This window comes from Gadus macrocephalus, chromosome 7, assembly GCF_031168955.1.
Source record: "Gadus macrocephalus chromosome 7, ASM3116895v1".
NCBI classification, from domain to species: domain Eukaryota; kingdom Metazoa; phylum Chordata; class Actinopteri; order Gadiformes; family Gadidae; genus Gadus; species Gadus macrocephalus.
In genome coordinates, this window is record NC_082388.1 from 19592416 (window position 1) to 19605229 (window position 12814).

Consider the following 12814-nt stretch of genomic DNA (forward strand, 5'->3'; position numbering starts at 1 on the left):
AAAGTGTAAGTGAACTTCAAGCTCAAATTTGAACACTTTACATTGCTTAAATGCATTTTGGGGGCAGAGATCTGAGAGGAAGGAGGGGGAGGTGTTTCTTGTACATCCTTTAAGTTAGTATAGGTCGTTGAGTCTGACTGGAGACTGGTGAGCACCAGATGGTCCCGGGCTGTGTACCGGCGTAAATTGTGTCAGCGGTTAATGCTACGTCTACGCATCACCTAACAGATTCAAGATTCTTTGCCTCCGCAACTTTTGTATCGTCCGGTTGACCCAAATATCGAATCCAATCTTATTGGAAGCAAAATAATGGTAACATCCTTCAGAGGGTTCTATTGTGTATTCACAAATAGTAAATTTGCCATACTCCCACGTTAAACACAACAGATAAAATAGATATTACAACAAAAAGTTGTAATATCACTTTTGCAGTTTTTACAGAATCACAATCTTATGGTGTACTATTGTAACTTGAGGTCTCTGCCGATTCCTGTCCATAGTATTAGTGTTACGATGACCGGTGTGGTTTATAAATGCCCTACACCCAACGTGGTGCTACACCAAAAGTGTCACAGAAGCTAAACCCTATCCTGGACTGCCGGGGCTGAAACTACTGTAGGGAAATCCCCACACTAATATTCAAACTGCCCCCCCCCCCCACCACACAGCAAATAGCTAGCATGGTCGATTCAAAGCCTTTTGCTGACTAATGCCTCTTTTCCACAGACAGTACCAGCTGAACTCGCCACGACTTAGCGTGGCACGACTTGGTTTGGTTCCAGGCACGTCACGTTTCCATCTAGAACAAAGTTCCTCTTCAATCTGGGTGGTTCGTCATAGCACGCATAGGCCAAACTGCAGTGACGTACTTATCCATGCGACACATAAACAGACAGGGCTACACAAAGGAGCGTTTCCACCTCTGTCACGGTCCACGGCGTGTTCTTGCGCACTATTCCCGCTGTTTTCAATAATCAAACACTATTGTCGACTGAACACTGATGCTAGTATTTAAAGATGCCGGGTGCCAGGCTTGGACGTCGTTCTCATCATGACTCGTCCAGTTGCATCACTCCCTGGCCTATCAGTGGCCAGCAGCCTCTTTACGTCACACAAAAGTATCAGATCAGCTCTCTTGGAACCTCGACGGAGGTGAGACTAAAAAGTACCAGGTACCTCATTTTGGTGATCGAAACGCAAAGCTAATATGTCTTGTAAGAGTTGTGGTGTCACTTGAAGCCCAGAGGTTTGGGCTTTCCTGAAGTGTTTCTTTGGTATCAGGGCGCAGGTGTTGACCCCAGCTGGTATGGTGGGAGACCATGGATAGAGAATTCGTCAAGCTTGCACTGTTCTGTTTCTGTTTGCCGAACATTTGGGACAAAATGTATAGAGACCACATTTTTACAAGGAAAGGTTTTTCTAAGGTCATAGCTATCAACATTAAAAGCTGCCCAGACACGGCTCTACACATCCACCAACACAGTCGCTTTAGCATACCCTCTCACTGTCGGTGCCCCCTACTCAAGGCCGCCTTAATGCACGGGCTTGCCTGGGCTGAAGCCCCAGGGCCTACGCCGATCGGGGGGCCTATCATGAGCTGCAGTAAAAATAAAAAATAAAAAAAATCTTTTATTTTTGTATTTATTTTATTTTATACTGGCCCATGATAGGCCCCCAGATCGGCGAAGGCCCAAGACAATGTGATTTTTTGTTTGGGGCTTACAAAGATCAGAGGCCTATCATCAGCCAAGAAAAAAGAGGGCCAGTGGCCCCTTTACACCACAGCCACACTCCCCCCCCCCCCCCCCCCCCCCCCCCCCCGTCAACAACGGCAAAATGTCGGAAAAAAGTTACACATCTTCATTGTAAGATCCCCTCTCAGGGGGCCTACGAAACCTTTCAGCCCCAGGGCCCAATGGCAGGTTAAGGCAGGCCTGCCCATGTCATGATGTTGTAGTACGTCTAAAAAGACACTTCAACGTCACAAAAGGAATGGCAGCCGAGTTCAGAACACAGTAGAACCCAGTAGCGAACCGTGACTCTGAAACCTTGACCCTTTGCTCCCCCCCTTCCCAGTCTCGAAAAAGCAGAAAACCATTTTAGCATAATGTGTTCTCTCTCTCTATAGCACTGCAAAAGTAATTGATGACAATTCCGATAACGTTTCCCCTCTGATAGAACCTTCTGAAACAGGTTAGCGAAGACATAGGACCTAAGGTGTCTTCTCATCGCCATAGGGATGGAGCGAGAGGATGTTTTTGTTTTTAAAGTGACACCACTTAAGCATGCATATGAATTGAAAACTGATCTGAGAAAATAGTGCTCTTGGCTTGAAACTGAAGGATGAAAGGTGTTGTAGAAGTAGTGTTTTTTTCAAAGTGTTTGAGGCAGAATGGAATGTTAACAGTTTGGAAGAGATTGGCAAAAACATATACTCCTGTTTTATCTAAATTATGGTCTTATTTCTAAATGACAAAATGGCATGGATTCCAATGCTGACGAAAAAATGTACTAGTAATTTTGGACCTATAGCCTATAGTTAGTTGTCAACATCTCCTTAGTACTGCACTCATGTTCATAGGCAAGAGCTAGAGGACAGAGGTCAAAGATCTGGAGGACACGAGTGTGTGTAAGTAAAACCCACTGTTTTTGGTTGAAAGCTCTTGGAAGGAGGGTTGCATGTTATCCCCATGGTTTTGACCAAGGCCCAATTTGTAACACCTTTTTAGAAAGGGTGTGTATTATTGTAATAATCAGCGATGTTGTATATGAAATGGACTACACACTGTGCTGTTGTACTTTAAGTATACAAAAGGGCACTCGGTCATCACGAAAGAACACCTCCGCTCCAGAGCAGAGTGGAAGGTTCCGGGGGCAGAGATTGGCACAATCATAGGATTTTACCCCTGTTTACCCTCGTTTATATTACAATGTTGGCGATAAATATGACACATTAATTACTACGTTTAAAACAGATTTGGGATAACCGAAAGGTAATGGTTAAATGTCACTGGGAGTGCTTAGGTACGGTTCTTGTAAGTTAGAATATGATGTAGGTACATGCATCATGTGACCTGATGACGATGTATTGTGAATTATTTTACTTGGTTAAAGAAAAACACATAAATGCACACAGATTAAATTTTACAAAAGAACAGACCTGGTCGTCTCATGTATGCCCTAAATAAAAACGGGAGGAAACGAACAGACGAGTAAAAAACGTGGCTATCCTTTCACTTGACCTTTGAGTTTTTGGATATTTGACGTTTGACGTTCAATTACCAAATAAATTGGTACTTTGTTCGTCAAATTGACAGTGTTGACATAGTAAGAAGATCTTTCTAAATCTTAAAAAAAAGGCTATATTCGACATTGGAGGATAAAACGTCTAATATCCAACTCAAATGATGTCTTCCTTACCTCAAAGTACCGTTAAAGATGGCTGCAGATGCACGTGTGATTGTTGACAACACTCAGAGAAATGATCAAAATCTATATTCTACCACTAGATGGCAGTCTATATATACATATTACGTTTCCAACACTAGGTGGCAATGTATTCTCCCTGTGTGGGAGACGACGATAGTTAGGTCTAGTTATGAGGCCGGTAATAACCACCAGTTAATAATGACAGGTAAAGTAGATTGCCCCCAACCCATAGAGTACAGGTACCATCTGGCTTTTTACTGTCCATACTGATTTATTGATGTTTTATGCTTTTATGCTTTGTAACAAGCCACATTAGTTTTCCTAATGAGAGAAGACTGCAGCGATTGCCTGCAACTGAAATGGTAACAAGGCTTCATATAACCTGTTAACTGATCACACTGAAAGAATGACATTGCATTGGGCTACCCAAAGAAAATAAATTGCATCTAATTTAAAACTACATTATTGTAGGAGTAAACGTTTTAGCACATCCGTAGTGTGTTCTGAAGTACCCCACCCCCCCTCCTCCACCTTCTCCCCCTACCTGCAAACATAAATTAAAATGAAATCTACTGACCTTTGAAGACATGGTTGTAACCCCTGTCCCGATGGGAGAAAGGTTAACAGCCAAAGGCAGGGAAAGGTTGTTACCCCTGTAGGACTGACGTGAAACGCAGCCTACAATTATCAATGACTGCCTAATGACAATCATGCGCCTTAGTTTATAACTTTCCTTTGTCATTAAAACCCCCAACACATGTGTAGTGTTCCCACCTGCAATAACTGTTCGTTTTCTTTAATACATTTTATACCAAAACGTTTTTTTCAGTGATTAAAGAAGGGCTTTGTCCTTCCATAATAGCTCATCCTTATTCATGCTTGTTCATTCATGAACGCATATCTTAATAAGGAAGCTGTTCTAAATAAACGTTAGACAAACGTAAGCGTAATTACGCTCTCAGTGAGTGGTAACTAATTGTGTGGTGCGACAGTGGCTGTGGTTTAAGTGCTGCAGGTTGTGTGGGAACTAGCCCACAGACAGTTAACCTTGACCACATGTTCTGACACTCCAAATAGACCCTTTCACGAAGAGTACCCACTATAATTAGTCCTCTGTGGAAGGAATGCACAGAGAACATCATCCTGCAGTCTCTAAGGTTTTAAACAATATGCATTTATATTGTTAAACAATACCTTTGTTAAATGTTTTGTTTTTTCTAATAACGCAATACTTGCCTTTGCATAATTATGGCATAATGAACCATGAGCCATGTTGCCCAGCTATATTTACTGCCATGTGAAATGCCACTGTAATGCAATGTACAGGTTTATTTCACTGCACCGGGAAGGAAAACATTGTATATCTTTGGTAGTAGCGGCTTACCGGCTTACCGTTATCGAAGGAATAGTTGCGGTTATCATCCAAAGTAATCAAAAATGTATAACACGGATCTCCCAGAAATCCCTTATTTTTTATCTGACTTTATTCTCAACCAAGTTGGGATGGACTGATTCATGTCTTTAGGGCTGAGGCAGTCATGTCACTTACATACCTTTTTGGTGTTTTGTGAGGAAGCTGACATGTTGTGACTACAGTGCTTGCATATTTGCATGCTTTCAGGCATAAATCAGCCAGGGATGGGTGGAGCAACGCAAAAGTAATGTTCAGTTAAAGTAATGTCGCGTGCTTGTGTGTGTATGTGCTTGTGTATGTGTGTGTGTGTGTGTGTGTGTGTGTGTGTGTGTGTGTGTGTGTGTGTGTGTGTGTGTGTGTGTGTGTGTGTGTGTGTGTGTGTGTGTGTGTGCGTGCGTGCGTGCGTGTGTGCGTGCGTGCGTGTGTGTGTGTGTGTGTGTGTGTGTATGTGTGTGTGTGTGTGTGTGTGTACGCACGTGTGTGCGTGTGTGAGTGTGTGTGTGTGTGTGTGTGTGTGTGTGTGTGTGTGTGTGTGTGTGTGTGTGTGTGTGTATGTGTGTGTGTGTGTGTGTGTGTGTTTGTGTGTGTGTGTGTGTGTGTGTGTGTGTGTGTGTGTGTACGCACGTGTGTGCGTGTGTGAGTGTGTGTGTGTGTGTGTGTGTGTGTGTGTGTACTGTGCATGTGAATGGGTTCCAAAGTGAAATTAAGAGCATTGAAACAGGTTGAGGTTTATTAGCCTTTTTGCTGAAGGATGCCTGCAGGTTGTCTGGGTGGACAGTGGGGATCAAACCTGAACCCCCTAGTTATTACGCTCTGCAGAAGTGCCTAGAGAGTTGATTTACAGTGATCCTAAACACATAGAACTATGAATATAAATTACTGTTCCAATTCTTGAAAAAAATTAGATAGGGTAAGTATAGCCTAAGTAAGTATAAGGCTAGTGAATAGATGTGCATGTTTAAGATTGTCAGACAATATCAGATTCTTGAATTGTATTGTTTTTTTGCCAAATTTTTTTAATTCTCAAACTAATGAGAATTGTTTGCATTGTGCAGATATGTATGTATGAGATGTAATCATAGAAGAGGAACAGTAAATAACAATACAAAATATAGAGAAATAGAAAATAACTTAAAGTACCTAAGATATACGTACAAATGGAAAATATGATGTTTAACATTTGGGAAGAACACAAACATCAACTGATTGATAAACACATCGCACCAATCAAACCTTTTATGATCATAACTACTTTTTGAGCCGAACCCAACATTTAGTTTTTGCTATTTATGAACACAATGAATGGATTTACTTCTGCAGTTATCTTGCTTGGGCATGTTTCACTGCATACAAAAAAAAAGAATAATATCCCTTCGTAAAATCCATATGAAGATCAATTCTAATTGAAGTTATTACCTACTAGTCTCAACTTGAAATTGTTCTCCTTTATGTATTTTTAGATGTCTCCTCATCGATACATTCATATTGCACATGTATCTGTGCATGCTACCAGGTTGCATTACATGTTATTGGCCTACAATTGAATGTCCTTTTGTCACATTAAACTATCGAGTACCAGTGATTAATAATTGTTGGCAGCCGCGTCAGTGATGACGGTAAATACCCCAGGCCTTTTTCATAGTTTGGATTCATGTTTCACTGTGTGAAGGAGATCTCTACTAGCCTACCCAATTATCTTACGCAGTGATTCACAATGATGTCAGAATGCTGTCTGACACACAGGGGACATGGATCTCGTAAGTCACTTTCCAGCACGTTGGAAAGTGACTGGATAAACTATGTATCACATGCGTCATCGTTCGCACAATTAAATTGTCTTCAACATGAGTTCATGCTTGTACACTTAGCGTCATAGTTTACTTTCCTAGGCTAGACGTTACATAGTAAAATGTGAATGGTAGTAGCCCAATTTACTAAAACGGCTTAGGAATTGCCTTATAACCGAATTTAAGTAGGGTAATCCTGTTTTAGTCTGGAAGGATTTTCACTGATCTATTGAAACATTCATGGGCACAGCAATAGGGCAATTGTTAAGTAATGCATACATGTTGATAAATAGTGTTTCATGAAGGACGCTCCTAAAATATCTAATAATTAGCAAAGCAAAATAATTGAGACATCTTAGTCCAAATATTTTCCGATATGTGTAACTATGCAATAATTAAAGTATATTTTCATTCTATAACACTTTTCATTCTATAACACAACAGTTTTTAGGTTGCTTGCTTGAATATATAATGGGCCAATTTTATTAAAATAACTCGCCTTTAACACTGACAGACTTTGGCATTAACGGATGATATCAAGATTTGCAGGAGGCAGAGCAAGTCAGAAGCATGAAAGTGTCTCTCCATGTCTGATTCACAGCGGAGAGAAAACATCCTCATGTTGAATCATAGAGATATAGCAACCCCCCCCCCCCCCCCCCTTCTTATTCTTTGGTCAAAGGATGATTCCATTGGTCGAGACACGCAGCGGTGAGCGATGACAAGAAGGCTCAAGTGGCTCAAGAACTTAAATAAAATCAGTTGGTTGACAGTTTTAGCGGGAAAAGGCGCGAGTTCAGTGGCTCGCAACACAGCAAATAAATGGCATTGAAATAAATAGCAATAAATAGCATCAAATAAATAGCATTGGGCTTTGTTTATTTACCTTCATATCCGAAATAGTGGGTGGATTTAGCACTAATCCAATAACATGAATTAGAACACGGCTAATATAAGGAATTGCCACCAACTGAACAAAACATAAAAACTGCAAACTTGATAACATTAATTTCAGCCAAATAAACAATTGCGGTGTGACTAATGGTGGTCCGGAATAGGTAAGGGAGTGCTTCCCCTTTGACTGGAGGATTTTTATAGAGGTGAGAAAATTCCATGCAGGGTGCCAAAAACATGCATTAACATACCACTGCAAAGCCAAGGTTAGAGAACCCAAAGCGTACTCACTTATTACCCCTAACCACCCCTTTGGGAATACACATCTATAAGGCTTGCTCCACAGACCTCTAATAATGAACAGGTAACAACTAGTCATTACTGGGGCTACAGCGGGAGATTTACAAATCTCAGGTTCAGCGGCTTTTTCGGAGAGGCTCCATTCACTTGAAAATGGTTTTTCCACCAATTGCATGGCGAAGGTACGTGATAAAACCTGAGTGATTTATTCACGGCGGCTGATAATTACTGGTGTCTTGTCACCTTTCAGAATGAATGGACAGGGAGGGTCCGAGCCAGTCGCCGTGCTCTTACACCACTGCAGTAAATCTGACATGTTTGTGAAGCAATAAATCACCGGCCCCGGCTTGCATCGCTCTGAGCCCCCTGAAATTCGACGTCCTGGCGTGAGTCGAACGTACCAAACATATTGCGCCACGAAGGTTTGCAGGTTTGTAGTGTGTATCCGAAGGGATGATTGAAGGGGTTGATGAGTACAGCAGTAAGTGGTTTAAGTGTGACCAGTGCAGAAGTGGACCTCGGGTTGAACTTGAACTCATCCCGCGGATTGATTATATGAAAGGTAACAGAGAACATATCTTCATGTTACATTTAGGACTTGCTAGCGGCATCCACCAACCGCGCTGGTCAGTGATTGTGAGAGTTGGTATCTTGGCTGTTCTCACCAAGGGGGCTTGGACAGATTTTCCCACCTCTGTTCAATGGTTACGATTGGAGAGTCTGGGACGTAATTGTTGTTAAAGGTTGGCGTCTGACAGACGAAACATGTCCAATAAAAAAGGAGAACGCCAGGAAGGAAGCAATGCTACTCAACGACCCCTAGTTCAGCATAAGAGGGGCTAGCCCTTTACTTACCTGACCCATTGCACTTGGCCAGGAGCGCTGCTAAAGGTCACTGCTCTCATTCTTTGCTCTTAACTCTCTACGTTCTGTGCGTGAATAACCCAATTCTCTACATATCATTATCTTGCATGTCCTGCTTGTACCGGTTTTATTTTGAGCAAAATTTAATCTTCAACATTAACCTCCAGGACTTGAGAATGCAATCTGCCAGAACAGCATCCTAACTGTTTAAATTTGACATCTTTATTTTCTTGCAGTGTGTGAGCAATGGACCAAAACTGCCTTTAGAAGAACAAAAAAAAAAAAAAAAAGATTGAATGCCTGTGCCGGCAGCAATTGTAGGCTCTAATTGTAAAATATTTGCCCTCTTGTATTTATCTCTGTTGGCTTTGAAGTCCAGGGGCCTGCTCTGCTGTTGTCCTCAGGTGCTGCCCTGGCCTGATTTATGGGTGATAGGTCCCAGGGAAGCTAGCTTAAATGATATACTCCCTAAACAGGAGCGTTGAGGGATAGAAAGGAGAATCGCCACTCTGGAGACAGCTAATTGCTGGGACAAATCCAAGCTAGGCTGGATAAGAATCTTCCTCTGGTCCCCAGACCTGGGAAGAGGGGAAATGAGGAGAACAAAGATTAGGGAAGATCCGATAAGCGTGCAATTTGTCACAGATGTCCCTCAGACTAATATGAATGGAAGATCCATTTAGTATTGCCCTGTCCATCATGCAGAAAACCATTTGAAAAAGGATCTGTGTATGGACAGCATAAACTGAGCTGTTGGGTGAGATTGTGGAGTCAAAATGACTCATATTCATCAACCCCAAAAATCTGTTCACTAAAACAAAACAAATTATATAAAGAATGCATACGTCTGACTTAGTATCCCCGGATCGCCCGATGAGAGGAGAAAACCCCTGAAATGGGTTCCTCTTAGAAGGAACATAGGGTGTAGTACAATTTCCATTCCCAACTAATGAGTATGTTTCTGTTGCTTGTGTATTACGCAGACATGAAGTGTTGAAACTCTTAATAGATCCTGTAAGGAGGAAGAGGAGGGAGGGGGGGGGCGTCAGAAAGTAGGAGTTGACATTGCCATTTGCCTGGAAGGCACCAATAAACCCGGGGAGAGAGAAAGAGATGGAGCGAGTGGGAGAGAGAGGGGGGGGAGAGACAGCGCACACCATTCCTTACAGGTAACTGTACCATGTGACCGCCTGAGCCATAAAAAGCAGGGCAACCTGTCTCAAGCAGACACTAGTCAAGATCAACGTGCTGGAGGAGACAGAGGAGGTGCAGAACAGCACTGTAAGCAGCTGCAGACACACAGACACCAACCAGAGTCAGAGAGCCAACAGCACCACATGCACACAGGAACCCTCAAGGATCTCGGCCACATCCTACCTGTACACTTCCTTGAGACTTCAGACAGAAAGACTTACCTTTCAGAAGACGAACTTCAAGACCACGGCCCGCTCTGGCGCTGGGTGACAGGAGACGCTTGGCTGTTTGTGGCAACGCTTTCAACACCACCTCACCATGAGCTGCAGCAGCGTGGAGGGCTCCGAGTTCTCGGAGGAGGAGCTGGAGCTCGGTGCGCTGGGGCCAGAAGACGACGACGACGATGACGACGAGTGCAGCGACGGCAAGGAGCCCTACAGCGAGGGGTCGGCCAGCGGCCTGGAGGACCCCGGGGACGGGCCGTCCAAGAAGCGCAGCCGGCCCGTCCGCTCCAAGGCCCGGCGCGTGGCCGCCAACGTGCGGGAGCGCAAGCGCATCATGGACTACAACCAGGCATTCAACGCGCTGCGCGTGGTGCTCAACCACGACCTGAGCGGGAAGCGCCTGTCCAAGATCGCCACCCTGCAGCGGGCCATCAACCGCATCTCGGCGCTCTCCGTGTTCCTCAGCTCCCACCCCGCCGGTGAACCCACGGGGTCGCAGAAGGGCTGCAGCCACCGCGAGTGCAGCAGCGGCGGCAGGTCCTCATCTTCGTCCTCCAACGTGGCCGGGGGGGGGGGGCCCACGGGGATGAGAGCCGCGTCCCGGCTGGAGCAGCCCCGGGCGGCGGCGGTGGCCCCTCACACCGAGTCCCAGGCCTACGTCCCCTGGCCTGCGTCCCACCTCCCCCACCAGATGCAGTCGCAGCAGGCCGCTCACGTCCACCGGTTGCCCGGCGAGGCGCACCTCTTCATGGACACCGCGGGCACGTCCTGCCCGCCCTCGCCGCATTACCCGTGCTACCCAAGCGACGGAGGACAGCTCTACGCCTCGCACGGACACTGCGGCAGCCCCGCCGAACACCCGCCCAGCCCGCTGAGGTACCCTCAGGGGGGCGATGGGTTGGGGTACCCGCCGGCGGTATGGGCCTCCTGCGCCCAGGGCTACGTGGATAGTTTTGTGGAGCCCTCCCCGCCGTTGGGGCTGCCGTGGCAGGTGAACTACCTGCAGGAGCCCAGGGCCCAGCACAGCCTATCCCTGCTCTGACACCCAGGACTTGAGGAGGAGGAGGAGGAGGCTGTGTCCACCAATGTTCGCCAGCGGACTGCATCGAAAAAAACAACAACACACAGTTTGATTGGTCTCAGGGAAGACATTGACACTGACGTGAACATTTTATTTCTGTTGCTTATCAATTTCAGTATTATTGTTGTTACAGAGTTGGGATCTCCGCAGAGTTCAGAGCAAAATCTCAATGTTGTGTCACACTATGAAGTGTACAGGATTGAGATTGTTGTAACTATTGTAAAGAATTCACCCTTGAACTGTAAACTGTGTATGTCACAACTGTGTTCTTAAGTTATAGTTTGCCAACATTCATATTGTTTTTTTTCATTTGGAAAATAAAAGAAAAGGTGTGATGGATTACTTTCAGGACTAATCTTGTATGTTCTAATAGAAATCCTTCTATGATGCATAGTGATTATTTTTACTATAGTACATATAGGAGGGTTGACACTTTAGTCCGTGTGTCTGAAGCACTTGAAAAAGCATGAAAAATATGACTATGGATAGTAGCCAACTGCAGCGTAACTATTTACATTTGACATTGAAATACATGACTTTCTGTGTTGAACACATTTACCTCTCAGGTCTGGAAGCATTGAAATAAACTAATGACAGGCTAATAATGCATAGCAAGATGATGGTTAACCTCTTAGTGATGCCTTAAACGAAATAATTCATGTTAAGGAATGTATTTTATTGCTGCATACGTCAAATAATGACATAACACTGCTTTTGTGTCATTATTTTTAAATGCCAAACATTAAATATGACAAAAATATGATATACGCTTTGTGCATTCTGTGCCACACATGTTCTGTATTTTTGTCTGCAAGTGTGCGTGTGTGTGTGTGTTAGTGGGTGTGTGATGGGGGTGTCTCATAGCCTAAGGTGTGTAGCCTCTACCTGAGATGACAGAGGTCCTTGACTAGGCTAAGAAATGTCTTTACAAGTCCATTCTCGTAATTTTTCCAGAGACAAAAAAAGTCAAGGGTGCCATTTACATCAAGCAAGATGAAAGCCTGGCCGAGAGAGGAACGCAGCACTGTTTTTGTTTGTGTGTTTGTTTGTGAGGGAAGCTTGTAAGTCACAGGAATTCAGTTGGTCACTGCAGTGGCACACGACTTTGTGTTGTACTTGTAATCAACCCGCTTGTACACTACACCAATAATGACTCATCTAATAACACGATTTCTAAATCCCTATGCTAGAACATAAACAAGAGAAAAAAGAGAAAGGAAAAAAAGTGAGAGATCCTCAGTGAGAGTGTTGGCAGCATCGCCGTTAGCAATTGGATTTGAATTGTTCCGGGAAATACTTTCGCCACAAACATTTCCTCCCAGCGCCAAACTAGCTGTTGAAGTCAAAACAAACCCTGGCCATCCTGCGCTGAGCAGTATGTCATGGAAAACAGATTTAATATTAGACTTTAGGACAGAGCCCACAGACAGATTTATGTGAACTCAGGAAGGAAGCCTGCCCCCGTCATCAGCGGGCTGAAATCCCCCTGTCGAGCGGCATTGGCCCGCAGGTGGAACTGGGGAGTGTGTGTGCGCGTGTGTGTGTGTGTGTGTGTGTGTGTGTGTGTCTGTGTGTGTATGTGTGTGCGCATGTGTGTTTGTGTGTGTGTGCAGACATGCGTTTTTTG

The 12814-nt window shown here is 44.3% G+C and overlaps 1 protein-coding gene across 1 annotated transcript; it reads left to right on the plus strand.

Moving 5' to 3' along the window:
• Positions 1-9814: 9814 nt before the first annotated feature.
• On the plus strand, positions 9815-11950 carry bhlha9 (basic helix-loop-helix family, member a9). The gene has a single exon (XM_060057220.1). It carries the CDS (start codon positions 10201-10203, stop codon positions 11146-11148), a length of 948 nt encoding a protein of 315 aa, XP_059913203.1. The 5' UTR covers positions 9815-10200; the 3' UTR covers positions 11149-11950.
• The last annotated feature ends 864 nt before the right edge of the window (positions 11951-12814 follow it).

Bases quoted from the DNA above. Each gene is read 5' to 3' on its own strand.
- bhlha9 (XM_060057220.1), top strand. From the start codon at position 10,201: ATGAGCTGCAGCAGCGTGGAGGGCTCCGAGTTCTCGGAGGAGGAGCTG.